The 27,338-nt window shown below is 53.9% G+C and overlaps 1 protein-coding gene and 1 pseudogene across 2 annotated transcripts in view; both read right to left on the bottom strand.

Annotated features, from left to right (window-relative positions):
• The window catches only part of LOC309603314 (olfactory receptor 14C36-like), a gene marked incomplete at both ends in the record, with an annotated part of 28,587 nt that extends 17,377 nt beyond the window's left edge, over nucleotides 1-11,210 (bottom strand). The window contains 3 exons of the mRNA XM_082338193.1: nucleotides 4,174-5,001; nucleotides 5,489-5,511; nucleotides 11,206-11,210. Coding sequence (XP_082194319.1) covers nucleotides 4,174-5,001; nucleotides 5,489-5,511; nucleotides 11,206-11,210 — 856 coding nt within the window. The remainder of the gene's footprint in view (nucleotides 1-4,173; nucleotides 5,002-5,488; nucleotides 5,512-11,205) is intronic.
• Nucleotides 11,211-15,167: 3,957 nt separating this feature from the next.
• Nucleotides 15,168-16,105, bottom strand: LOC309603313 (olfactory receptor 14A16-like; annotated as a pseudogene). The gene has a single exon. The product of its transcript is annotated as an olfactory receptor 14A16-like (transcript).
• Nucleotides 16,106-27,338: the final 11,233 nt, after the last annotated feature.

The following is a 27,338-nucleotide window of genomic DNA, read 5'->3' as shown; positions in this document are numbered from 1 at the left end:
ATGTCCTTCCTGTGCTGAGGACTCCAGAGCTGGAGGCAGGGCTCCAGGTGGGGTCTCACCAGAGCAGAGTAGAGGGGCAGAATCCCCTCCCTCGACCTGCTGGCCACGCTTCTTTTGATGCAGCCCAGGATACGGTTGGCTTTCTGGGCTGCGAGAGCACATTGCCGGCTCATGTCCAGCTTTTCATCTACCAGTCCCCCCAAGTCCTTCTCCTCAGGGCTGCTCTCAATCCCTTCATCCCCCAGCCTGTACTGATACTGGGAGTTGCCCCCACCCAGGTGCAGGACCTTGCACTTGGCCTTGTTGAACCTCATGAGGTTCACATGGGCCCACTTCTCAAGCTTGTCCAGGTCCCTCTGGATGGCAACCTGTCCCTCGGGGGTGTTATGTGCACCGCTCAGCTTGGTGGCATCTCAAAACTTGCACTCAGTCGCACTATTCATGTCCTTGATAAAGACATTAAACACTACTGGTCCCAGTATGGACCCCTGAGGGACACCACTCGTGCGTTGGGTATCTCCAGGGGTGGTCTCCACTCTAAGGTGGGCTTTGACTAGATGACCTCCAGCACCTACAACCTCTCTTCTTCCTCTTGGATTTGACCTTGAAGCTATCTCAGGATTTCTGATGTCTCCCACTGGCATGGTTGTCTTCTCAATCAACACCCAAGGTTGAGCTTGAGGCCTTCTAAAGATCTAATGGCCACCTGGCACCACCTGAGGAGGACAAGCCTTGAGCCCACCCAAGCTCAGGTGAAGACCTGGGCAGAGGCTTCCCTCCAAGGAAGGCTGGATGAGGTGAGGGGGAGTCTCAGCCCAGGGCTGAAGGTGCTGGGGGAGGTGGGACTGGCCCACAGCAAGGTGAAGGTCAAGAAGCGGGGCTGCAGCTGGGGCCAGAGGACACATGGGGCATGGCATAGTGGAGGGAAGGGAGGGAGGGGTATGGCCAATGGACGCACTTAGGGGTGCCAAGGTTGCACTTAGGGGTCCAGGGGGGCTCTTAGGGGTCTGGAGGGCAGTTAGGGGTCTGTACAGGGATGAGACCCAGTCTATAAGGTTAGAGAGATCCAGTTTGTACGGGGACAGGGCCCAGTCTCTATGGGGATGGGGCCAGGGGATCCAGTTTGTACTGGGATGGGGCCCAGGCTGTACTGGCAGGAGTTAAAGGGACCCAGGTTGGACTGTGATGGGACACAGCCTGTACTGGGAAGGGATCCTGGGATCCATTTTGTACTAGGACGTGCCCAGTCTGTAATGGAAAAGGATAAAAGGATGCAGTCTGTACTGGGACAGGGCTCAGTCTGAGCTGGGCAATGTTAAAGGGATCCAGTTTGTTCTGGGATGAGGCCCAGTCTGTGCTGGGAAGGGGACCAAGGGATCCAGTTTCTACTGGGACAGGGCAAAGTCTATGCTGGGAGGCGTTAAATGGATCCTGTTTGTACTGGAAGGGGGCTCAGTCTGTACTGGCAGGGGTTAAAAGGAACCAGTTTGTACTGGGACAGGGCCCAGTCTGTACTGGCAGGTATTAAATGTGTCCAGTTTGCACTGGGAGAGGCCCCATTCTGTACTGGGAGGTGTTTGAGGGATCGACTTTGTACTGGGAGGGGGCCCAGTCTGTACTGGGAGAGGTAAAGTGATCAGGTTTGTACTGGGATGGGGCCCAGTCTGTACTGGGAGGGGTTAAAGGGAACCTCTTTGGACTCGGACAGGGTCCATTCTGTACCATGAGGGGTTAACAGGATCCAGTTTATAATGTGACAGGGCCCAGTCTTTACTGGGAGTGGTTAAATGGACGCAGTTTCTGCTTGGAGGGGGGTCAGTCTGTACTGAGAGGGGTTAAAGGGTTCCAGTTTGTACTGGGACTGGTCCCAGTCTGTACTGGAAGGAGTTCAGGGGATTCTCTTTGTACTGGGAGGGGGGGCCCAGTCTGTACTGGGAGGGGATCAGGGCATGCATTTTATAATGGGACAGGGCCCAGTCTCTGCTGCAGGGCATTAAAGGGAACCAGTTTGTACTGGGACAGGGCCCACTCTGTACTGAGAGAGTTTAAAGGGATCCAGTTTGTACTGGGACTGGTCCCAGCCTGTACTGGAAGGAGTTCAGAAAAAGAAATCTATGTAATAGCTGAAAAAGTCTTAATTTCCAGCTTTTCATGACTTTTTAAACAAATTTTGCTGATCCCTGAGGGATGCTGCTAGTATCTGGCTCCTCGGAGGACTTTGTACCACTGACAGATTTGTTCCTGATCGTCCAGCCAACTTCCCACCCACCGCATCATCCACTTCTTCAGTCCAGATGTCAACAATCCGCTCTAGGGAGACCATGGGAAACCACATGCAAGGACTTGCAAAAGTCCAGGTACACAGCATGCCCTTCTTTCCCCTCCCCCATGGGTTCAGCAATCCTTTTCTTGTCCTTCAAGTGATGGAGATAGCTGCAAGAGCATTTGCCCTGCCACCTTCCCAGGGGCTGAGGTGAAGCTGACCAACCTGTAACACTCCCAGTCCTCCTTCTTGCCCTTCTTGAGGATGGCTTTGATATTTGCCTTTTCTGAGGACCTTGCAACCTCCCTGATCTCTCTGCCCCTTCCAAGATGTTTGAGAGAGGTCTCATGATGACACCAGCCAGCTCCACCAGCCAGCTCCACCAGCACCTCTCTGCTCCACCAAAAGCCTTCTTCATATCCCACCCTTGCAGGGGAGTGCCCAGGACACAGCACACGCCAGTCCAGGTCCTCTGGGCTGGCTCAGGAGAGAGCCAGAAGTGATTTCTTCCTGCAGGCCCACAGCTCCAATGGTTTCTCTGCGCAGCTCACAGCTTCCCTGAGCATTTTTCTCAGTGCCCCCCAACCTTTCTAGTCCACAGGCTTAGATGAAGGGATTGAAGAGGGATGTGAGGATGGTGGAGAAAAAGGGCTTTGTCAAACTGTCTCAGGAGGGCTGTTCTGGGCATCACACCCCCAAGGCCGAGGGTGTCATAGAAAACAGTGGCACTAGTGAGGTGAGAGGAGCAGGTGGAGAAGGCTTTCTGCCTGCCCACGCTGGATGGGAGAGCTGCCCCGGGGAGGCATCTCTGATGCACACAGGATGACCATGTGAACAGGAAGGGGAGGATGGGGTCTAAAAAGCAGGTTATGAGAGCAAAGAGCACGAGTGTCACAGTGTCACTGCGTGAGAGCTCCAGCAATGGGGTGAAATCACAGAAGAAGTGGTCCGCTCCCCTGGGACCACACAACTGTATCTGGGACACGACTGAAATTATGACTGTAGATGACAGAAATGCCCCTAGTGAAGGGGCAGCTGCCCTCTGGAGACAGACCTGCTGGTTCATGAGTCTTGTAGAGAGCAGGGGGTGGCACACAGCCCAGTACTGATCGTAGGGTGTGGTCACCAGTACTAAACACTCAGTGCATGCAAAAGGTGCAGGAAACAATACTAGCACCGTGATGAGCAGAGATGGTGCTGTCCCCAGTCATGCAGCTGGCCATCAGCTGGCGCAGGGTGGTGGGTCTGTGGAAGATCTCCAGGGAAGACAAATGGCCCAAGAAGAAGCCCATGGGGGTGTGCAGATGCTGGTTTGCCGCCACGTGCATGATGATGAGGGTTTTCTCAAGCACAAACACTATGCAGGTCATGAGAGAGAGGGAAGAGATTTGCCTATGGGCTGGGAATGTTCCCCATTCCGTAGATATGGGGGAGTGCATGATGGCCCCATTGCCCTTTCTCCACCTATGAGGAAGAATATTTGGTTCAGTTTTAGTTGCTTGGGTCTCAGACAGACAAGTCAATGCAAGTACATTTATTTTGTTTAATTAGAGAAGGAGTATAGCTCCTTATTGACACAGTCGGTGGGTCAGACTAGTGAGGAAGAGAATGAAGTAGAAGTGGGGTGTCCACATTTCTTTGTGGACAACATTATCACAAGTTAAAAAAGCAAGAAAAGAAAAAACTTACCCAACAACAATGATAACAACAAGAATTAATCAAGAAAGGCTGGGCCTGTTATGAGTTACATTATGAGTCATATGTTGAAGACGATGGACACTCTATAGCTCCTGGAGAACATCCAGTCATCAGTTTCCACATTGCTTCCTTGAGCTCCTGGTTCCTCCTGCTGTAGATGAGGGGGTTCACTGCTGGAGGCATCACCGAGTACAGAGCAGCAACCACTCGATTCAGGGATGGGGAGGAGAAGGAGGGGGGCTTCAGGTAGGCAAATGTGGCGGTGCTCAGAAACAGAGAGACCACAGCCAGGTGAGGGAGACACGTGGAAAAGGCTTTGTGCCAACCCTGCTCAGAGGGGATCCTCAGCACAGCCCTGAAGATCTGCACATAGGACACCACAAGGAAAACAAAACACCCCAAAAAGACAAAAGTACTAAACACAAGAAGCCCCACTTCCCTGAGGTAGGCATGTGAGCAGGAGAGCTTGAGGATGTGGGGGATTTCACAGAAGAACTGGTGCAGGACATTGCCTTGGCAGAGGGGTAGGGAAAATGTATTGGCAGTGTGCAGAAGAGCATAGAAGAAGCCACTGCCCCAGGCAGCTGCTGCCATGTGGACACAAGCTCTGCTGCCCAGGAGGGTCCCATAGTGCAGGGGTCTGCAGATGGCCACGTAGCGGTCATAGGCCATGACAGTAAGAAGAAAATACTCTGCTGAAATGAAAAAGACAAATAGAAAGAGCTGTGCAGCACATCCTGCATAGGAAATAGACCTGGTGTCCCACAGGGAATTGGCCATGGACTTGGGGAGAGTGGTGGAGATGGAGGCCAGGTCAAGGAGGGAGAGGTTGAGGAGGAAGAAGTACATGGGGGTGTGGAGGTGGTGGTCACAGGCAATGGCGGTGATGATGAGGCCGTTGCCCAGGAGGGCAGCCAGGTAGATGGCCAGGAAGAGGCAGAAGTGCAAGAGCTGCAATTCCCGTTTGTCTGCCAATGCCAGGAGAAGGAACTGGGTGATGGAGCTGCTGTTGGACGTTTGCTGCCTCTGTGCATGGGGACCTGCCCAAGGAGGTAAAGGCAGTGAGAAGTTAGGGTAGAGTTCTCTGAGCAAAGCCTATTCCAGTTCTCATGGAAACACCCCAGACTGCCTTGCACCTTTCAGGGAGACCTTTGGCAGGTGACTTTCATGAGCTCTGGTTGGTGCTGGCTGAGGGTGCCATGTGGAGCAGGGAGCTCTGCTGTGCGCTCTGGAGGGGTCAGCCCTGTCCTACAGCAATAGGTAATAGCAACATGGGGTGATCTCAGATTAAATCCACTTTTGATATCAATGAGCTTTTCGGCATTGTTGCTCCCATTTCACCCAACTGCAGAGCAGCGCCAAAGGGATTTTGGTTTTTTGTTTTTTTTGGTTTTTTTGTGTTTGCACACACTGCAGTGCCCGGAGCCCCCAGGTAAGGTGGGGACAAAGGCAGCAAGGACAGGAGGGGAAACACAGAGAAATGTCCCAATGCTCCTGCCATGGGAGGAAGGACAGGGACAGACCCACAGGCACTCAGGCGTTTCTCCTCACTGCCAAGAAGAAGACAGCCTGAAACCCCATGACCCTGGGGGCAAAGGCTGTGCTGGGTGGGAGAGGAGAGCAGGAGGGTGCTCCCTGAAGGTGTCTGTGCTGCAGGGGATGGCAGGGAGGTGCCTGAATCCCCACTGCCATGGTGTTCATGGGAGCAGCTCCCTCTCCCTCCCTGCCCATGTCTCTGCTGCCTGGAGCTGTCCCTGCCAGGAGCTGTTTCTCTGTCCCCAAGTCTGCTCCCTGCCAGTGCTCACAGACCCCATCCCACCCGCTCTGTGCTCAGCTCTGCCCTGCAGACATCTCCTGGCAGCAGGGCACTGCCCAGGGGCATCTCTGTATGTGCAGGGGCTCAGGAGAAGCTCAGACAAGTCCCAGTGAGAAGCAGGGTCTCAGTGCCTTCTCCAGAGCAGAGAAATACATTCCCATCTCCCACTGCCCACCCAGCCAACCAAGAGTGGCAAAGAGAAAGCAGAGATTCCTTCCCTTTTAGGTAATCCTCATCTTGACCTTCCTCTTGAAAAGTCCCCTTGGAAATTCCCTGGGGGTAATCTGGAGCTGTAGGCAGCCCTGACCCATGCAGCACCCTCTCAACAGAGGGACCCGGTCTTACCCTGCCCAGGGTCACTGCTTGCACACACAGCTTCTCCCTGCAGCATTGTGGGCAGCTCCCCGGGCAGGCTGAGTGCTGACCCTGGAAGCGGCAGCGTCTGGTGCCCTGGCACACAGCGCCCTGGGGTGCAGGGACACTGCTCTGAAGGACGGCCCTGGGCACCCCTGGCTGCACACCCGGCTTCACGCCCTTGCAGCCATCCCCAGGAGAAGGCAGCCATCATGACCTTTCCTTCAGATGGTGCGGCAGGGAAGCCCTGCTCTGGAGCATGTCCTCCTTCTCCACCCCAGAGAAGCCAAGAAAGACATCCTGATAGGTCCTATCAGTCATGGGATGTGCCAGCTCTGGAAGACCCCTCCAGGATACTCATCTGAATCTCGCTGCTGCCAGAGACTTACTGTGTCAAATGCTGTGAAGATTTCTCTCCGAACAAGCTCAGCTCTCTCCTTCCACCCCACACTGCCTTTAACCTCTCTCTGCCTCACTCCTCTCCCCTCGGTGCCTGCAGGCAGTGCCCTCAGCCCTGCTGCGCTTCGCAGAGGAGCTGCTCCTGGGCAGAGCTGTCTCTCTGCAGGGCTGCCCACTTGCCAGGAGCTCCCTGTGTCCCAGAAGCCCGGCCCACCTGACCAACAGAGGCCCAGCCCAAGGCAGCACTTTCTCTCTTTTTTGAGCTCCCTCCAGGTGTCCCTGGGGCTCCAGGGGAACCTGCTGTGAAACAGGCTGGAGCAATCACTCATGTTCCCTCCCTCAGCTGGGGAGAGAGATTTCTTTCCAGCAGTGTCCTTTCTCCTATCAGAGATGGGCTTAGGTCTAAAAATCGCCCCTTTGTCTTACCATTAAGTAGGACACCCAGACAATGACAGGCAGGGATCTTCTTTAATCCTGATGAGGGACGGGATTCAGCTGGAGGCTGAGACTCAGAGGAGGCATCTCATCCTGTGTTTCTATTGCTAAGCACTGGAAGGGGACTCAGCTCCCTCCCATGCCTGCCACAGTCCCACAGGAGGTGGGATTCCTCTTGCCTCAGTTCAGGTGGGCATTAAATAGGCACCTGCATGTGAGCTCCTTGTCTCAGCTCCTGTGGTCACTGGTGAAGATGTAGGTCGGGACTTGGCTGTTCACATGAAATACCTGCTGACATCTGAGGTGCCAGGGGTTGTCCAAGGCACGTGCAAGGCAACTGCACTTGTCCCTGTTTACTACTTTCTTGGCAGCCTATGCTGCCATCTGACCAAATGATGTCATGTAGCACAGGGAGAACTAAGCTTTGCTCTGTCTTTTCCATCAGCTGGGTTGACTAGATCTCCATTGCCTGTAATGATGGTTTTCATCCCCACATTGCCTAATCAAATTCCAGACTGTTACTCGATTTCATGTCCAAATAGATGTCTGTAGTGTTCTGTGAGATGCCAAGGCTCTCACCCGTACCTACATGTGGCTGGCAGGTACAGCACGGGAAAGCCATCCCCATTCAGAACGAGTGTGTGTCGGACACCCCAGACAGCCTTGCAGACAGGTTCGGTGCCTTTGTGCAAGAAACTCTTTGCCACCACTGCAGTGTGGCAAGGTCCGTCCCTTCTCTACCCAGTAGATGTAAGGCAGGCCAGGAGCACAAGGCACATCACACTGGGGTCTCCACTTGTGTGCCTATGTTCTCAGACTGCTGTTTTATCTCTCCACCAGCCTTTACTCACCCCCTTGATGATACAATCAAGGAACGGACCAAGAGTTTTCACATTGGCCTGACAGCAGCACCTTGTCATTGACGGAGATCACCTTCACGTCCACCAAAGGCCCTAAGAGGCAGCAGAGACACCACTGAAATAAACCTCTTTCTTTCCAGGGCTGCACTTCCCAGCCCCATTTTCCTCTGGCCTTGGGGACAGCAGGGTTTGCTCATTATTGTGGCATCCAATTGCAGCTTTATGTTTCCATCTGATGTCCACTCTGGAACGTCTCTGCTCTGAAGCAAAGCCTTTGCAAACAGGGCTTCTCGGACGCTGGGTACCAGGTTTCCGTAAGACAAGTCAGAGTTTTGCCTGGAGCTACAGCTGAGGAGCTACAGCCCAAATGTGCACTGATGCCCTCAGCCAGGGGCACAGCCAGGATGAGCTGGAGCCTGTGCTTTTTGACATGCATGGAGTAACTGCCAAGGCATGATGGGACAAGTCACACGGCTTGGGGTGCTGCAATGGATGGGTACAGGCTTTTCAGGAGAGACAGGCTGGAAGGATCAGGAGTGGGGCTCCCTCAAAGTGAAGAAATTAACTCCATGGATGGAGCTCCTCTGTGGGGCAAGTGACAAGTTGGGTGAGCCCTTGTGAGCGAGGGCCAGAGGAGGGGCCAGTAAAGGTGACACCGTGGTGGGAGATGAGAAACCCACAGTTGGCCTAGTCTTTTCTAAGCATCCAAATGAAGTCCCTGGATGTAGAAGCCTGGGTCTCACTGGAGACTGCAATGTCCCTGGCATTTAATGGAAGAGGAACACAGCAGGATTGTTGTGGTTTAACCCCAGCTGGCAACCAAGCACCACACAGCCGCTCACTCACCCTCCTCCCAGCCGGTGGGATGAGGGAGAGAATCTGAAGAGCAAAAGTAAGAAAACTCGTGAGTTGGGATAAGAATGGTTTAATAATGGAAAAAAAATAAAATTAAATTTAAAAAAAAAAAAACTGTAATGAAAAGGAAAACAATAAGAGAGAGAGAGGGGAACAAAACCCAGGAAAATCAAGTGATGCAACCGCCTACCAGTCACCGACCAATGCCCCGCCAGTCTCCGAGCAGTGATCACTGCCCTCTGGCCAACTCCCTCCAGTTTATATCCTGACCATGACATCATATGGTATGGAATAGCCCTTTGGCCAGTTGGGGTCAGCTGTCCTGGCTGTGCTCCCTCCCAGCTACTTGTGCACCTCCTGGCTGGCAGAGTATGGGAAGCTGAAAAGTCCTTGTCTTAATATAAGCACTAGAATGACAGAATCATAGAATGTCCTGACTTGGAAGGGACCCACACGGATCATCGAGTCCAACACTACTTAGCAACAACTAAAACACCAGTGTGCTGTCACGTTATTCTCAGGCTAAATCCAAAACACAGCACTCTGCCAGCTACTAGGAAGAAAATGAACTCTGTCCCAGCTGAAACCAGGACAGTATCCACCCCTTATTCTATACCATCTACGTCGTGCCCAGGTCCCATACTTTCCAATACCTTTCAATTAATTGCCACCACTTTTCCTGTCTTTTAATATATACACACAGATATCATTCCCTTGGTCTATGGGCCATGCCTCTAAAATGTCCGTTGGGTTCCTTGAGTCCATGACTTTGGGCTTTATCTGTCATAACAGCCTTTCAGGGCAGGAGAGCTGGTGTGTGGTCTTGGATTGTTGCATGCTGAAGTCAGTTCTGGTTCCATCACTGCTGCACTTCGCTTGGTTTCATCAAAGTTCATTCTTCATTAATCTGGGTGATTCTTACTGTAATACCATTGGTATGGCATATAGCCACCATAGAAGTGATGACATGCACTATCATTTAGCAATTCACATCATACGATTCAGTTCATTGGCTATTTTCACCCAAAATCAAATCCCCCTGAGGTACACATCAGAATTCCCCATCCTTCCACATCACCCACCAAGTGCACCCACGTCCTTGAGCAAAAGCAATCCCACCAATGGGTTTTCCTTTGCCTGAGGCGGGAGTAACCCAGACTGTCTGCCCCAGCATATTTTTTATGTGCACCACATGGACTTTATTCCCTTCTACAGTACGTAAAAGTTTTGATTGGGCAGGGCCAGCTCGATTGGCAGATCCCCTAGTGTTGACTAACCAGGTGGCCTTTGCTAAATGTGTATCCCAGTGTTTGAATGTCCCACCACCCGTTGCTCTCAGTGTAGTCTTTAACAGTCCATTGTACCATTCGATTTTCCCAGAGGCTGGTGCGTGATAGGGGATGTGATATACCCACTCAGTGCCATGCCTTTGGCCCAGGGGTCTATGAGGTTCTTTCAGAAATGAGCCCCATTGTCTGTCTCAACTCTTTCTGGGGTGCCATGTTGCCATAGAATTTGCTTTTCAAGACCCAGGATAGTGTTCCGGGCGGTGGCATGGGGCACAGGACATGTTTCCAGCCGTCTGGTGGTTGCTTCCACCGTTGTAAGCACATGACGCGTGCCTTGGTGGGTTTGTGGGAGTGTGATATCATCAATCTGCCAGACCTCCCCATATTTATCTTTCAGCCATCGTCCTCCAAACCAGAGAGGCTTGAACCTCTTGGCTCGCTTGATTGCAGCGCATGTTTCGCATTCATGGGTAACCAGTGCAATGGTGTCCATGGTTAAGTCCACCCCTCGATCGCAAGCCCATCTATGTGTTGCATCTCTTCCTTGGTGGCCTGAGGTGTCATGGGCCGAGTGAGCTAGAAGTAATTCACCCTTCTGTTGCCAGTCCAGACCCACCTGAGCCACTTCAGTCTTAGCAGCCTGATCCACCTGCTGGTTGTTTTGAGGTTCTTCAGTGGCCCGACTCTTGGGTACGTGAGCATCTACGTGACGTACTTTTACAACCAGGTCCTCTACCCGGGCGGCAATATCTTGCCACAATGCGGCAGCCCAGATGGGTTTGCCTCTGTGCTGCCAGTTGCTCTGCTTCCATTGCTGTAACCATCCCCACAGGGCATTTGCCACCATCCATGAGTCAGTACAGAGATGGAGCATTTGCCACTTTTCTCATTCACCAATATCTAAAGCCAGCTGGATGGCTTTCGCCTCTGCAAACTGGCTCGATTCACCTTCTCCTTCAGCAGTTTCTGCCACCTGTCATACAGGACTCCATACAGCAGCTTCCCACCTCCAATGCTTCCCCACAAGACGACAGGATCCATCAGTGAACAGGGCATATTGCTTCTCATTTTCTGGCAGTTTATTGTACAGTGGGGCCTCCTCAGCACACGTCACCTCCTTCTCTGGTGATATTCCAAAATCTTTGCCTTCTGGCCAGTCCATGATCACTTCCAAGATTCCTGGGCAACTGGGGTTTCCTATTCGAACCCGTTGTGTGATCAGTGCGACCCACTTACTCCATGTAGCGTCAGTTGCATGATGTCTAGAAGGGACTCTCCCTTTGAACATCCAGCCCAACACTGGCTGTCGGGGTGCCAGGAGGAGCTGTGCTTCAGTACCAACCACTTCTGGAGCAGCTCAAACCCCTTCATATGCTGCCAATATCTCTTTTTCAGTTGGAGTGTGGTGGGCCTCAGATCCTCTGTATCCCCGACTCCAAAAGCCCAGGGGTCGACCTCGCTTAATTTGTTCAAAGGCTTGTCGTTGCTCAGGACCCCATTTGAGGTTGTTCTTCTTCTGGGTCACTTGATAGGGAGGGCTTATGATGAGACTGTAATTTGGAATATGAATTCTCCAAAAACCCACAATGCCCAAGAAAGCTTGTGTTTCCTTTTTGCTGGTTGTTGGAGACATAGCCATTATTTTGTTGATCACATCCATTGGGATCATGCCCCACTTCTCATCTCCCCTCTCAGTCTCTCCTCAAGACGCTGTATCTCCATCCAGCACAAAAGCCATGGGAGCTGTCCTTCCCCACCTCACCTCTTATTCCCCTGATGTCACAGCTCCGTGATGGCACACGGGGCTCCTGCTCTCTGTGCCCCAGGCTCTGGGCTTTGGTGCCCATTTGGGCTGCAGCACCTCAGATGTGGCACCAGGGCCAAGGGCAGACTTGTCACATGGAAACCTGGTCCCCAGAGATGGGAGCCCGTGTGTGGCAAGGCTTGGCTTCCCAGCAGAGGCATGCTGGAGTGGGTGGCAGGTGGTGCCATAATGATGGATGAGGTTCCCCCATGGAGAGCAAAAGCTGCAGTCCCCAAGGGCAGAGAGCAAGAGGCCTGGGCTGTGCAGGCCTGGCAGGAGAGGGCTTTGCTGTGCCAGGTGACTCTGCAGCACCGTGGGGCCTGTGCCAGAGGTGGAGCTGATCTGCAAGAAGGACAAGGTGCTGCTGAGAAAGTCCCTGGGGGAGGACAGCCTGTGATCCAGCCACACTGTGGACATCATGCTGAGGGCTGACTGGACAGAAAGCAGCTCTGCAGAGAAGGATCTTGGCATCCCGGAGGAGAAGCAGCTGAGCAGGATCTGAATTGAACCCTTGCGGCAAAGGCCAACAGCCTCCTGGGCTGCATTAGGAAAAGCCTTGCTGGCAGATGGAGGGAGGTGACCCTTCCCCTCCACTCAGCACTGGGGAGGCCCCATCTGGAGTGCTGTGTCCAGTGCTGGGCTCCTCACTACAATAAAGTTCTTGACCTACAAAAGCAAGTCCAGCAAAGGCCATAAAGCTGTTTTAAGGGACTGCAGCATCTTTCATAGGAGGAAATGCTGAGAGATGTGCGATTGTTCAGTCTGGAGAAGAAAAGGCTCAGAGGGATCTTATTCATGGTATAAATACCTGATGGGAGAGCATGAAGACCAGGGAGCCAAGCTCTTCTCAGTAGTTCCCAGAGACAAGACAAGGGGCGATGGACACAGCTAAAAACACATGAAATGCCATCTGAACCCAAGAAAGCACTTTTTGACTGTGAGGGTGGTCCAACACTGTAATAGGTTTCCCAGAGAGGTTGTGGAGTCTCCATCCATAGAGATGGTCCCAACCCAGCTAGACAAGGTGCTCAGCAACCTGCTCTAGCTGACCCTGCCTCGGCTGCGGGGTTGAACTAGATGATCTCCAGAGGTCCCTTCCAATCTCAACATTTCCATGATTGTGTGAGTTTGAAGGAGAAAAGTAAGAGAGAAAGAAAGGAACAACACCTAGCCTTGACCACAAACACGGTGGGATCCCATGGAGAGGACCTAAGCAGGAGCATGGGAGAAGTGTGAGAAGGAAGGAGCAGCAGAGATGTTCTGTAGTGACTGTTAACCCCCTCTGCACCATCCCCCCTGCTCCTCGTGGTGTTGAGGTAGGTAGAAGAACTGGGAACAATGGAGTAATTTGAGCCTGGGAGAAAGTGTGAGGGGAATGGTCTTTAATATTTTTCTCATTGTTTCTCACAATCCAAATCTTTTTATAATTGGCAACAAATGAATTTGATCTTCCCCAAGTCAACGGGTCTTTACCCATGATGGTATTCAGTAACTGATCTCCTTTACTTTATCTTGACCCATGAGTTATTCCATCTTATTTTCTCCCTTTGTCCTGCTGAGGCAGTGGAGTGAGTGAGCAGCTGGGTGGGTGTCTGGCTGCTGGCCAGGCTAACCCTCTACAGGACCACCACATCAGGACTGCTGCATCCAGCATGGGGCTTCCCAGCACAAGAAAGACCCTGACAGACTGGAGCAAGTCCTGCAGAGGCCAGAAGGGTGGCTGGGGCCTGGAGCACATTATGGACAAGGAGAGGCTGAGAGTGCTGAGTTTTTGAGAAATCCCTCCAAGTCAAACACTGGAGGAAGGACCCAAGACAGTTGAGGGATCTCACTCAATGGAGATATTCAGTAGTTGTTGAGACAAGACCATGAGCACCTGTTCAAGCTGCATCTGTCTGAGAAGTGGCTTGGCTGAGAGAGCAGCTGTGGCAAGAGCTGTGGGACTTGTATGTAATAAGTGTCAGTAGGTAACTGGTTCCCTTTTTCTTAATACTGATGGTGGAGTTGGGCATCACGGAGCCCCGGAGGAGGACAGAGCTGACCATGAAGCAAAATTCCCTTCTCTGGGCTGGGATGTCCCAAGAGAGATGGAAATGGCTGGTGTGTGGGACTGATCTGGGACAGTTTTCCCAGGGCAGCTTCCCTAGGATGTCCAGGGAACATGGCACAGACCTGGCCGCTCTCTTCTGCACCTTCGGTGCCTTGCTTCCTTCACCATGATGCCTGACTCTGCACTGTCAGCACCCTGCTGGGTGCCCCCACCCTGCACACTCACACAGCTTAGCTCTACACTGGGGCTTTCTTCTCCCGGGTGCTTCCCAGCCCAGCCCAGCCCCTCCCCAGCTCTCCCCAACACCCCTGCCCTCTCCCCAGCCCAGCCCAGTCTGGGCTGACCCCACAGTAGCGTCCACCACAGGGTGCTGCAGAGCTCTGGGCACTCTCCCCACAGCCCCAGCCCCTCTGAAGGGCACAGCAGCTCCTGGGGGGCAGAGAGGGGGGCTCAGGCTCCCAATCAACCCCAAGGCTGGTGCTGGCCCCAAAGGCCATGAGGAAACAGGCGAGGAACTCTCCGGCTCTCCTGAATTCATATTGTAGGTGATGCCCATACCTGACTGCATTTATCGCCTCCTCTGCTTCCACCAGCCGCACTCCTCAGAACAGCATGGCAGTCCTGGCCCTGGGCCTCCTCAGGCAGCTCCTGCATCTCTCCAGGCTCCCCTCCCTCTGGACTCTGAGTCCTCACTGACTCCCATGGCACTGCAGAGCCATTGTTCGTGGATACATTGATTTAGTGCTTGAATTTTGGAGGACTTCAGCATTGAGTGTGTTTCACCTTCTGAGCCTCCATTCATTCCAGCCCCAGGGCACATGGTGAGTCCCCATCCTCTCCTCTCCTCACCCCTCCAAATTCATTTCCAGAGAGTCTGGTATATGCCATCACTCCTGTCATACATGAAGAAACCTGAGGAGAGAAAGGGAGCTCATGGGCCATCTCCTCTCCCATTGGACACCAAAAAGAGAGCTTATAAATCCAGAGCGCTTGGCTCAGTGTAACCCAATAGTACCATGAGTTAAACTCCCAAAACACTGAGAACAAGAGGAGATCAGACTCTTTAAAACACCAATTCCTTGGACATTTTCTTGGCAGCAGCTTTGGAGGGAGAGCCCAGCCTTCATGTACTGGACCTAGGAGATTCCTTTGTACTGAAGAGCTGCTATCTGACAGGCCACATGTGATACAGTGTGGTACAAGGGTCAGACACAATAAGAGCAAGCCTCAAGACAAGTAGTATAAGCCCAGAAAATTCTCTATAAGCAGGAGTATAATAAGACAAAAAAGCAGACATGCGGCCTAAGATAAACTCTGGGAAATGTGCAAAGAAGGGGAGGCACGTTATTGCTTGTGAAACAGCGTCCATTGGGCCAGTTTCCATAGGGTGTCCTTGAGCTCCTTGTTCCTCATGCTGTAGATGAGGGGGTTCACTGCTGGAGGCATCACTGAGTACAACACTGCCACCACCAGGTCCAGGGATGGAGAGGAGATGGAGGGGGGCTTCAGGTAGGCAAATATACCGGTGCTGACAAACAAGGAGACCACAGCCAGGTGAGGCAGGCACATGGAAAAGGCTTTGTGCCAACCCTGCTCACAGGGGATCCTCAGCACGGCCCTGAAGATCTGCACATAGGACACCACAATGAAAACAAAACACCCAAAGAATAAAAAGGCACTAACCACAAGAAGCCCCACTTCCCTGAGGTAGGCATCTGAGCAGGAGAGCTTGAGGATCTGGGGGATTTCACAGAAGAACTGGTCCAGGACATTGCCTTGGCAGAGAGGTAGGGAATATATATATTGGCAGTGTGCAGCACAGCACTGAGAAACCCAGTGCCCCAGGTAGCTGCTGCCATGTGGACACAAGCTCTGCTGCCCAGGAGGGTCCCATAGTGCAGGGGTTTGCAGATGGCCACGTAGCGGTCGCAGGCCATGACAGTGAGGAGAGAAAACTCTGCTGAGATCAAGAAGGCGAGCATAAAGATCTGGGCAGCACACCCTTGGTAGGAAATGGCCCTGGTGACCCACAGGGAATTGGCCATGGATTTTGGGAGAGTGTTGGAGATGGAGGCCAGGTCGAGGAGGGAGAGGTTGAGGAGGAAGAAGTACATGGGGGTGTGGAGACGGCGGTCACAGGCTACGGCAGTGATGATGAGTCTGTTGCCCAGGAGGGCAGCCAGGTAGACGGCCAGGAAGAGCCAGAAGGTCAGGAGCTGCAGCTCTCGCATGTCTGCCAATGCCAGGAGGCGGAACTGGGTGATGGAGCTGCCGTTGGACATTTTTTCACTTTGGCATGGGGACTGTTCAAGGAGGAAAATACAGTAAGCTAGCAGAGACTTCTCTGAGCAAAATCAAAGCCCTTTCCCATAGACTCTGCTCATGCTGCACACACCCCCTTTTCATTTTCCAGGAGACCTTCCTCAGGTCTGTGGCTGGAGCTCTGGTTGGTGCTGGCAGAATGTTCCATGAGGAGCAGGGCCCTTTCCCGCTGGTTGCTGAGGAGTCAGCCCTGCTCTGCAGCAGTGGGGTCATGGGAATGGTGGGGGCAGGGGCAAGTCCAGGTGTTTGACTTTGCCAGATGAAACCACACCTAACACAGAATGGCCTGTCAGCATCTGCACTGCCAGTGCCAAGGAACTGGCATAGCAGAAGGCAGTTTGAGAGGCTTGGGGTTTCTTACCGTTGCCCCCATCTCTCCAGGGATTGTCCTGGGATGTCAGAAACCCTCTGCATTTCTGCTGCTCTCATGGAGAACAGAGTGAGCTCTGCGAGGCAAGATGATTGCCTGTGGCTCAGTGCAGTGAGGGCATCTGGTCCCTCCCTCTGTCTCGTCCCCAGCTGCCTTGGGCTTGCACCTTCCTGAGATGGAGGGCAAGTACATTCTTATGTTACGCAACCAGACACTGCTGAGAGCAGAGGGATCCAGTGCAGACTACTAAATATGTCAGCCTTGCTCACGGTCTCAGCACCCCACTTCTAGCCCAGGACACTCAGGGCTCCTTTCACCAACCCAACAGCATTTCCTCAGCCACAGAGTCTCTGCATTTCTCCATGGGGCTTCCAGAGAACACAAAGGTGCTATGGGACAGGTTTGCATGCTGGAAGGCAGCTGACAGCTTGGAAGGACACCCTCAGGAGCTGATAGCCAATTGTCTTAATGTTGGCATCTCATGAAGAGAAAAGTGACTCCTTCCCCAGCCCCACAGGCTGCCTTGCCCACAGCCCCACAGATTAGAGGAAAGCTGGGACGCTTGTTCCCATCGACATGCCTGCATGAATGGACAAACAAGATCAGTGTGTGACTCTGCAGCTGAAATTCCCATCCCCTGGGAGTCTGACAGCACTAAAAAGATGACTTTAGAATGGGCAGGTGGAGAAATGAGGAAAAATACAGTGAGGGTCTGGCTGAAAGAAGCAAGGGGGGAGGCAGACGGACCCTCAGGACAGCGTTACCCTTACCCAGCTGTGCACGCCACCTCCCAGACAGTGATAATGCAGGACAGTTGCCCTCAGCCCGATTGCTGGTGAGTGGGAAATGGGGACATGGCACGAGGGATGCCCTTCGCCTCTTCTGCTGCTCTGCTGGACAGAGAGGTGACTCCCACCCGAGACCCCATGGCCGTGAGGGCCGAGGGCTGTGCTGGGTGGGAGAGGAGAGATGAAGGGGTTGCTCAGGGAAGGCATCTGCACTGCAGGGGTGGCCGGGAGGTGCCCAGATCTCCCCTGCAACAGGACGTCCCTTAGCAGGTCCTTCCTTTCCTGCCCATCTCTACTGCCTGCAGCTGTCCCTGCCACGAGCTGTTGCTCTGGCCCCACGTCTCTTCCCTGCCAGTGCTCACAGACCCCATCTCAGCCCCTGTGTGCCCAGCTCTGCCCTGCAGCCTCTCTGTGTGTGCAGGGGCTAAAGAGCAGGTCCCACAAACCCCAATGAGACTGGAAAGGTGATGCTGGTGCTATGTGTAGCCCACCCAGCCAACCAAGAGGAGAAACCTCAAAAGACAGACACCTGCCCTTACAGGAACTCCATCTTGAAAAGTTCCCTCAGAAATGCGTGGGGGTGAGCTGGAGCTGAGAGCAAACCTGACCCACACAGCACCCTCTCAACAGCAGAAGGACCCTGCCCTGCCGAGGATCGCTCCTTCTACCCACAGCTTCTCCCCACAGCGCCATGGGCAGCTCCCTGGGCAGGCTGAGTGCTGACCCTGGCAGGTGACAGAGTCCCTGCCCCAGCACACAGCCCCTGGCGTGCAGGGACCCTGCTCGGAAGGACGGCCCTGGGCACCTCTGGCTGCACACCCACCTTCACACCCCTTCATCCGTTCCTGGAAGAAGGCAGCCGTCATGCCCTGTGCCTCTGACGGTGCGGCAGGGGAGCCCTGCTTTGGAGCATGTCCTCCTCCTCCACACCAGAGAAGTTGTGAGAGTCCTCCTGAAAGATCCCATAGGCTGTGGGATGTGCCAGCTTTTGGAGATCTCTCCAGGAACTGCAGCTTCTTTACCCTGCTGCCAGAGACTTACTGTGTCAAGGGCTGGGAAGATTTCTTCCACAATGATCTCTCACTGTCCTCGCACCCCAGACTGCCTTTACCCTCTCTCTGCCTCGCTCCTGTCCCCATCGGTGCCTGCAGGCCCTCAGCCCTGCTGCGCTTTGCAGAGGAGCTGCTCCTGGGCAGAGCTGTCTCTCTGCAGGGCTGCCCACTTGCCAGGAGCTCCCTCCCTCCCAGGAGCCCAGCCCAGCTCAGCAGCAGAGGCCCAGCCCAAGGCAGCACTTTCTCTGCCTCCTACCCCCAGCCCCTGCCCCCAGAGCCCTCCAGGTGTCCCTGGGGCTCCAGGGCTGACAGCTCCTGAAAGGCAGCAGGGTCTCTCCTGGGGAACAGAACTTGAAGCAGACTGAAGTCACCACCAACTCTCCCTCCCTAAACACTGCACAGACTCATTCCTGCAGTGGGAATTGCTCTGCCAGGGTGTGCGGAGCTACGGGAGGTGTCAACGTTCCCCTCTGGAAACCCCCGTTCCTCTCCCATGGTCAGGCAGGGCATGTGGGCAGTGACAGGCAGGGGATCATTGCCACCTGGGCAGGGCAGGGATTGAGCCAAGTCAACGTCAGCATCTCAGCTCTCATCAGTATTCCTGAGGCCAGAGGGGCATTCAGCTTCTCCAGTGCACCCCACAGACCCACAGGAGGTGGGATGCCTCTTGCCTCAGCTCGGCTGCACAAAAGAGCTGGGAGCTCCTTCTCTAAGCTGCTGTGTTAATGATGGGGATAGAGGCCAGGAGTGAGCTTTTCCGATGCAAACGCCTGGTGACACTGGAGCTGCCAGAGGTGGTTCAGGACATGTGCAGGAAACTCCAAGCTCTAATGGAGCAATTGTGAGAGACAGGGCGGCATCTGCGGGCATTGCCTTGGCGGCTGGTGGGGAATCCCTTTGGCCAACTGAAATGGTAGAAAACGATGACAGGACAACCCAAGCTGTCCCTCCTCAGTATGCTTAGGGCAGCCGACAGAGGTATTCATCTGACCAGACGGAGTCACGTGCCACAGGGGAGCTCAGTCTGTCTTTCTCTTCTCCATCAGCTGTATCTCCACTAAGTGTAACCAAAGGTTTCCAATGGACATCCCTACATTGCCTAAGCTAGTCCAGGGCAGCCGCTCAGCTTAATGGCCAAATGCAGGCCTGTAGTCCTACCTCAGATGCCAAAGCTGCCCAGCACAACCGGAGCGTCCAGCTGGCTGGGCAGTGCAGGACCCACGGGACAGCTGTCCCCATCCCAGGCTGGTACATAACAGACACCCCAGGGCATCTCAGATAGATTTGGGGTGCATGAGCACGTGACTGAATGGCACCGCTGCAGGGAGACAAGGTCTGTCCCATGTCTATCCAGGAGATGCAGGCAGTGCATGAATACGAGGCACATCACAACTCTCATATGCCAACACTGTTATATGCTGCTGATTCTTCTTACCCCCATCCTTTATTCACCTCCTTGATGATACAATCGAGACACAGGTGAATGATTTTCACAGTGTGCCTGGATCACACAATGTCCATAGTCAAGGATATTTTCAGCAGCAACCTGTCCTGCTTGGAGATCAGCTTCACCTCCACCACAGCCTCTCTGGGCTGCAGTGACATTGCAGACAGCAAAGCCCTCTCCTGCCAGGGCCGCCCAGTCCAAACCTGTTTCTCTCTGGCATTGGGGAGCACAGGGTTTGGTCACCTTGAGGGCCCCTCATTTCAGCCTCACATTGCCATCTGCCATCCACGCCAGCATGTCTCCGCTCTGAAGCAAAGCCTTGGCTTGCACAGGATCTTGGGTGCAAGAGCTGTGACAAGTCTGAGGTTGGCCCTGGTGGCACCAAGCTGAGGGGCTGCAGCCCAAATGGGCACCAATGGCCTCAGCCTGGGGCACAGACAGGAGGGGCTGGAGCCCTGTGTGCTGTCACAGAGCTGTGACATTGATGTAAATACCTGCTGAGGTGTGTGGGACAGGTCAGAAAGCTTGAGGTGCTGCGATGGATGGATACAGGCTCTTCAGAAGAGATAGCTGGGGAAGATCAGGAGGGGGATGCCCTCTGCGTAGGAGCTGCCTGGATGTATGGAGGTCCTCTATGGGATGGGAATCAGATTGGGTAAAGCCTTTTGGGTGAGGGTCAGAGGACAGGCCCTTAGGGAGACGTCATGGTAGGAGCTAAATACCTGGAAGCAGGTGAGGAAGAGGGCAAAGTCTTATTCAAGCAATTCCAGTTCAATGACCCCACATCACCCTTGGGGACTTCAGTCACCCTGACACTCATGGGAAGGGGACAGTGCAAGGTGCAAACAGACCCAGAGCTTTCTGTGGGTTCTTGGGGCCAGCTTCTCAGCCCAGCTGCCTGATGGCCCACATAGGTGATGCTCACCTGGATCTCCTACTTGCAATCAGGGAAAAACAAGTCAGGGATATTGCTGATGTGCAGCAGTATTTTCCCCCTTCTTAAATATGTTATCACAGAGGCACTACCACCATCGCTGATTTGCTCAGCTTTGGCCAGCAGCGGGTCCATCTTGGAGCGGGCTGGCACTGGCTCTGTCGGATGTGGGGGAAGCTTCTGGCATCTTCTCACAGAAGCCACCCCTGTAGCCCCACCCGCTATCAAAACCTTGCCATGCAAAACCAATACAGGCACTCCTCTGGCAATTCTCCTCAGGACACTCCTCAGCTGCTCATGTCACAGCCTGTCCTGATGCACGAGGTTATTCTGCCCCCAGGGCAGACCTTGCCCCTTTGCCTTGCAAAACTCCAGGACGTTTCTGTTGGCCAAATCCACAAGAGTGTCAAGGTCCCTCTGCACTGAAACTCTAAGGTGTCAGCACTAAAGGCTTGGGGGCCAGTGCCTGAAGCAAAAGAATATGGGGAATTGCAGGACACTAGAGGTAATGAAGCAGACTTATGCGCTTCATGGAGTTGCTACCCAAGGTGGAAACTATCACAGCAGCCATCTCAGAAATACCAAAAGAGGATGCAAAACAAGAAATGCATGGCCAATGGGGAAAGGATTAACAGGGTAGGCAGTTCTTTTTGGAGTTTATTATGACAGTTACGGAGAAGAACTTTGGCTGGGGGAATGATAGCAAAGGAGAGAGTCAGGGCTGCTTGGGGACATCTGTGAAGCAGCCCAGCACCTGATGTGAGTTACTGCTGTGGCCAGGGAGTCCCATGACCCTCCTGCTTTTGCAGCCTCCCCCAGCACACAGCCCCTGCCCTGCCCCAGCCATGTCCCACGTCAGGCTTCACAGACAGCCCTGCTCTCAGCTGTGCTGGGGTCTGGGCCAGGAGAGGGGCTGGGGAGGGCTCACCATTCCCCCATAAAGGCACTGAGACCAGCAGGAGGATGGAGATGGCCTCGCAGCAAGATTCACCCATAAACCTGGGGTGAGCTGCCAGTGTTGGAAATGGGCGATGAGAGAGGCCAGGGGCTGACAAATGCCCTGGGCCACCTTCCTGGTCTGCCCATGCCACCAAGGGCACAGAGCGACCTCCTCCTCTCTCCTGCACCTGCATGTCTCAGCTCCCATCCACGAGCCCTGCCTCTGCACCACAACCCTCCCTGGTGTGAGTCCCCAGTCTGCGTGGTCACACAGTACAAGCTCTACACTGATGATTTTCTCTCCGGGGCACTTGCCAGCCCAGCCCAGCTCCCCCCAGCCTCTCCTCCTTGCCCTGCCCTCTCTCCCCCTCTCCTGCCCTCTCTCCAGCTCAGCCCAGCCTGCGCTGGCCCCACGGCAGTGCCCACCGCAGGGTGCTGCAGGGCTGTGGGCACTCAGCCCACAACCTCAGCCCTCTGAAGGGCACAGCCGCTCCTGGAGGGCAAAGCGGGGTCAGCCCCAGAAGTGGGGGGTATCAATGGCACAAGGAAAAGGAGGTCACTGGTACCCTTTGCCCCCTGGTCTCCTCTCCAGGAGACCCTGAAAGGTCATCCCGTCTCGCCAGGCCAGCACAAGAGCCTTGGCCCTTGCGGTCCTTGAGAGCTCCTGCTGCTCCAGGGACAGAGCAGCCTGCCCCGGGCTGCTACAGCCAGAAAGGTGGTTTCATTTCCCATTCATTCCTGCTACGCTGAGAGTGAATCTTAGACAAAGATTTTGCTGCAGGTTCATTTATTTTGCTTAAATACAATAAGAGATTGGCTCCCCATTTACACAGAGACTCTGGGTCATACAAGATGGGTGGATACTTAAGTAAAAGGAGGATGAATAATGACATTTCTTTAAAAATAACATCATCAGAAGTGGGAAAAAAAAAATATGAAGAAGGAAAGGTGCTTGGCCTGTCATGACATACAGTGGGAGTCATGTACAGAAAAAGGTAAGCAGTGTACGGCTGCTGAAAAACGTCGTCAGTTTCCTCAGGGCATCCTTGAGCTCCTGGTTCCTCAGGCTGTAGATGAGGGGGTTCAGCGTTGAAGGTACAATCGAGTCAACAACAGCTATCAGCAGATCCAGAGCTGTGGAGGAGATGGAGGGGAGCTTAAGGTAGGCAAACATGCCAGTGCTGACAACCAGGGAGACCACAGCCAGGTGAGGGAAGCACGTGGAAAAGGCTTTGTGCTGTCCAAGCTCAGAGGGGATCCTCAGCACGGCCCTGAAGATCTGCACATAGGACAACACAGTGGAATCAAAACATCGAATGGCATAAATGGCACTAATCGTGACAAGCCCCACTTCCCTGTGGTAGGAATGTGAGCAGGAGAGCTTGAGGATCTGGGGAACTTCAAGAAGAACTGGTCCAAGACAAACCCAAACGCAAACCAATCTATCCCTCCTGCCTCACCACAGGACAAATATTTTGAAAGAAATCTACAGGGATGAGGAGGGCATAAAGAATTTTAAAATATGTAAAGTGCAATAATACATATCTTTTGCTTTATTTTTTTATATTTTGGTTACTTTTCTCTTTGCTTACTTTGCAATTCACCATGTGCCTCCAAGCCACACCAGCCAAACATTTCTTCACCTGTAAACTTATTCAGCCATGCAGAACACACTGTGCTAACTTGGGATCCAAGATGACATGCTAAGGGACACACGCCTCAACCAAAGTGAGGCTAAGGAGCCTTAGTACATCTGGCACCTCAAATGTCACCAGTCATTTGTGTGTGAACTCCTGGTCTCCATCTCTGATCACGGGACCATAGAAAATGAGTACAGGTGCCTATTTTTAACAGATGCCATGACTGAAGCAAGGGCAATCCCACCTCCTGGGGGTTTGTGGCAGGCATGGGAGGCAGCTGAGGTCCCTTCCAGCCCCACCACTACAAATCCAGCATGAGATGCTTCCACTGACTCAGCTGATTGCCTTCCCTCAGCATGGCTAAAGGAGATGCCTCCCTGGCAGTCTCCAGGTGTCCTGTCTCATGATGGAACAAGGAAGGGGGATTCGCAAACCTAACTGTGTCTCAGAGAGCAGCAAGGGCACTGCTGCAAAGGAATGTCTCTGCAGAGGTGAGACAGGCAACAGCGGTGATTCCTTCAGTCTCTTCCCAAGCAGGTTCCTGGAGAGCCCCAGGGACACCTGGAGGGAGCGCCAAGTGGGGTGGGGGGCAGAGAAAGTGGCGTCTTGGGCAGGTCCCCTCCTCCGGGGCTGAGACAGGCTCCTGGGGTGGAGGGAGCTCCTGGTAAGCAGGCAGCAGGGCAGAGAGACAGCTCTGCCAAGGAGCAACTCCTCTGCCAAGCGCAGCAGGGCTCTGGGCAAAGGAGTAGGGCAGGGCGCAATTAAAGGCAGCCCGGAGTGGGAGGAGAGAGGGGAGCTGCAAGGGAAGAAACCTTTGCAGCCCTTGACACGGTAAGTCTCTTGGTGCAGGGCAATGCAGCTGCCGTTGCGGGAAGGGTCTCCGAAAGCGTTCATAGGCTCCAGCCTGCAGGGTCTGTCAGGAGGCCTCCCAGCCCAGGGGCTCATGTTAGACCAGGGGGAAGGGGTGAAGGCAGGGTGTGCAGCCAGAGCTGCCCAGGGCATTTCAGAGGGGACTTTTGCAGAGGAAGAGCAAGGCAGGGGATCCCTTACAGCTAAAGAGCTTTCCTGAGGCTGTGCTTTCAGTTTCCTGCTGTCTCAGGACAAAGGGAAAAGGCGCTGCTGCGTTTGGAGGGGGAGCCTGAGAGTCCTGAGCTGCCACCCTGAGAGATCAGGAGGTCTGGTAGGAGCCAAGGCAACTGCTTGCATCCACTCCTCTCCCTCCAGAGAGCACCAGCACCACCTTTGCTGGCCTCAGCAGGGTTTCTCTGACCTGCTCCTTCCTGCCTGCAAGGGGGGAGTACCTCTGGAGAGTGCCTGGAACGGGGAGGTTTCTTGAGGTCAGAGCTGAGCAGACAGGAGTGGGTGTTGGGGTCTGTGATCCCTGACAGGGAAAAACTGGAGGGCAGAGCAACAGTTCCCGGCAGGGATAGCTCCAGGCAGCAGAGACATGGGCAGAGAGCTCTAGGAACCTCCAACCCCAAATGGCATGGGAGGGAGAAGTTGGGAAGCTCCCTGCCATCCCCTCCAATGCAGACACCTGCCTCTGCGCAAGACCGCTGCTCTCGTCTCCCACCCAGCACAGCCTCTGCCCTCAAGGCTGTGTGGTCCAGGGCAGGAGTTGCCTCCTGTGCAGCCAGAGCTCTGGCACAGCAGAGGGGCATCTCTCCTGACACGTGGCCGCTTCCCTCTTCAGGGCAAAGGGGCTGCGAGCGACTGCCCTGGGCTTTTGCTAACTGGGAGTTGCTGTGCTCTGCTGGGTAAGGAGAAGGCTTTCCTGAGTGCCCGGCCGCCTCTCCTCTCCTTGCTTCCCTTAGGAGGAGAGTCACAGAGTTCTGCTTTGGTCCTCCACCTGCTTGTGCTGCTCTTCCTGCTCGTGGGGTCCCTGGCAGGAACGGTGGTGGTGTGGGGCAAGGGGTCAGGGTGTGGAGTGCCTGCTCTGGCCCTGGCCTGGAGGGCGCTGCCCTGGAGGTGTTTCCATGGGACCAAAGTGCCCAAGGCCTCTCTTCATTTGCCAAGCTCGAGACACTGCACTCAGTGCTTGGGCAATGAGACACTGCTTCCCTTAGCAGACAGCACCTTAAGACACCGGATTCTGCTGGACAGGGCGTCCTGCGGGGCTGTCAGCATCCCTCCAGAAGGGCACAGCTCTCCTGTAGGACCTTGGAGATGTCTGAGAGCACCCAATCTGCCCATGCCAATCAGCATCCTTGCCCTGTCCTCTTCCTCATACTCTGCAGAGCTGTGCTGGAAATGAGAGGTGTTTTGAACTCTGCACCTGGCACAGCACCCCTCTGCTCCCAGGACTGGCCTGTGTCTTTTCCAGAGCAACCTCTGTGACGAGACACATTTGCTGCACCTCATCTCTCACCTTCCTCTGGGGAAGAAAGCCTCCTTCTGGGCTTTTTGCCCTCCGCTCTAGTGCAGCACAGGGAACTCCTCCCCAGGAAGCCTCCCTCCAAACACCCTGGGCTGTTGCTGCCTCCATGGGTCATTGCTGGAAAGCAGGGCTGACCCTTCAGCAGCCCCTGGGGAGAGGGCACGGCTCTGCACAGCACACTCAGCCAGCACAAACCAGAGCTGAAGCCTCGGAGCTGCGTAACAGTCCACCGGGAAAGAAAAGCGCCCTTAGGTATCGCACAATGAATGAATCAAATTTTGCTCAGAGAAGCTTGTCTGAATCTTTCTCTTTTCTCTCCTTTGGCAGTTTCCATGCCCAGAAGCAGCAGATGTCCAATGGCAGCTCCACGAACGAGTTTCTTCTCCTGGCTTTCGCAGACACATGGGAGCTGCAGCTCCTGCACTTCTGGCTCTTCCTGGCCATCTACCTGGCTGCCCTCCTGGGCAATGGCCTCATCATCACCGCCATAGCCTGTGACCACCGCCTCCACACCCCCATGTACTTCTTCCTCCTCAACCTGTCCTTCCTCGACCTTGCCTCCATCTCCACCACTCTCCCCAACTCCATGGCCAATTCCCTGTGGGACACCAGGGCCATCTCCTACCTGGGATGTGCTGTACAGATCTTTTTCTTTCTCTTCTTCATTGTAGGAGAATACTGTCTTCTCACTGTCATGGCCTACGACCGCTACATGGCCATCTGCAAACCCCTGCACTACGGGACCCTGCTGGGCAGCAGAGCTTGTGTCCACATGGCAGCAGCTGCCTGGGGCACTGGGTTTCTCAATGCCCTCTTGCACACTGCCAATACATTTTCCCTACCCCTCTGCCAAGGCAATGTCCTGGACCAGTTCTTCTGTGAAATCCCCCAGATCCTCAAGCTCTCCTGCTCAAATGCCTATATCAGGGAGGTTGGGGTTCTTGTGGTTAGTGCGTGTTTAACATTTGGGTGTTTAGTTTTCCTTGTGGTGTCCTATGTGCAGTTCTTCAGGGCCGTGCTGAGGATCCCCTCTGAGCAGGGACGCCACAAAGCCTTCTCCACGTGCCTCCCTCACCTGGCCGTGGTCTCCCTGTTTGTCAGCACTGCCATGTTTGCTTACCTGAAGCCTCCCTCCATCTCCTCCCCAGCACTGGACCTAGTGGTGACAGTGCTGTACACAGTGGTGCCTCCAGCAGTGAACCCCCTCATCTACAGCATGAGGAACCAGGAGCTCAAGGATGTCCTATGGAAACTGGCCCAATGGATGCTGTTTCACAGACAATAACCTGCCTTCCCTTCTCTGCACATTTCCCAGAGTCTTTCTTAGGCCAGGAGTCTGTTTTCTTCTCTCATGATAATCCTGCTTATAGATAATTTTCTGGGCTTATACTACTTGTCTTGAGGCATGATCTTATTGTGTCTGACTCTTGCACAACACTGTGTGATATGTGGCATGCCCAATAGCAGCTCTTCAATAAAACGGAATCTCCCAGGTCCAGTGCCTGAAGGCTGGGCTCTTCCTCCAAAGGTATTTCCAAGAAAATGTCCAAGGAATTGTTTTTTTGAAGAGTCTGATCTCCTTTTGTTCTCAGTGTTTTGGGAGTTAAGATCATGGTACTATTGGGTTCCACTGGACCTAGTATTCT

The sequence above is a fragment of the Platalea leucorodia genome (genome assembly GCF_965183815.1).
Source record: "Platalea leucorodia genome assembly, contig: HAP1_HAP1_SCAFFOLD_54, whole genome shotgun sequence".
Taxonomy (NCBI): Eukaryota; Metazoa; Chordata; class Aves; order Pelecaniformes; family Threskiornithidae; genus Platalea; species Platalea leucorodia.
This window is presented reverse-complemented; position numbering and strand designations above follow the sequence as displayed.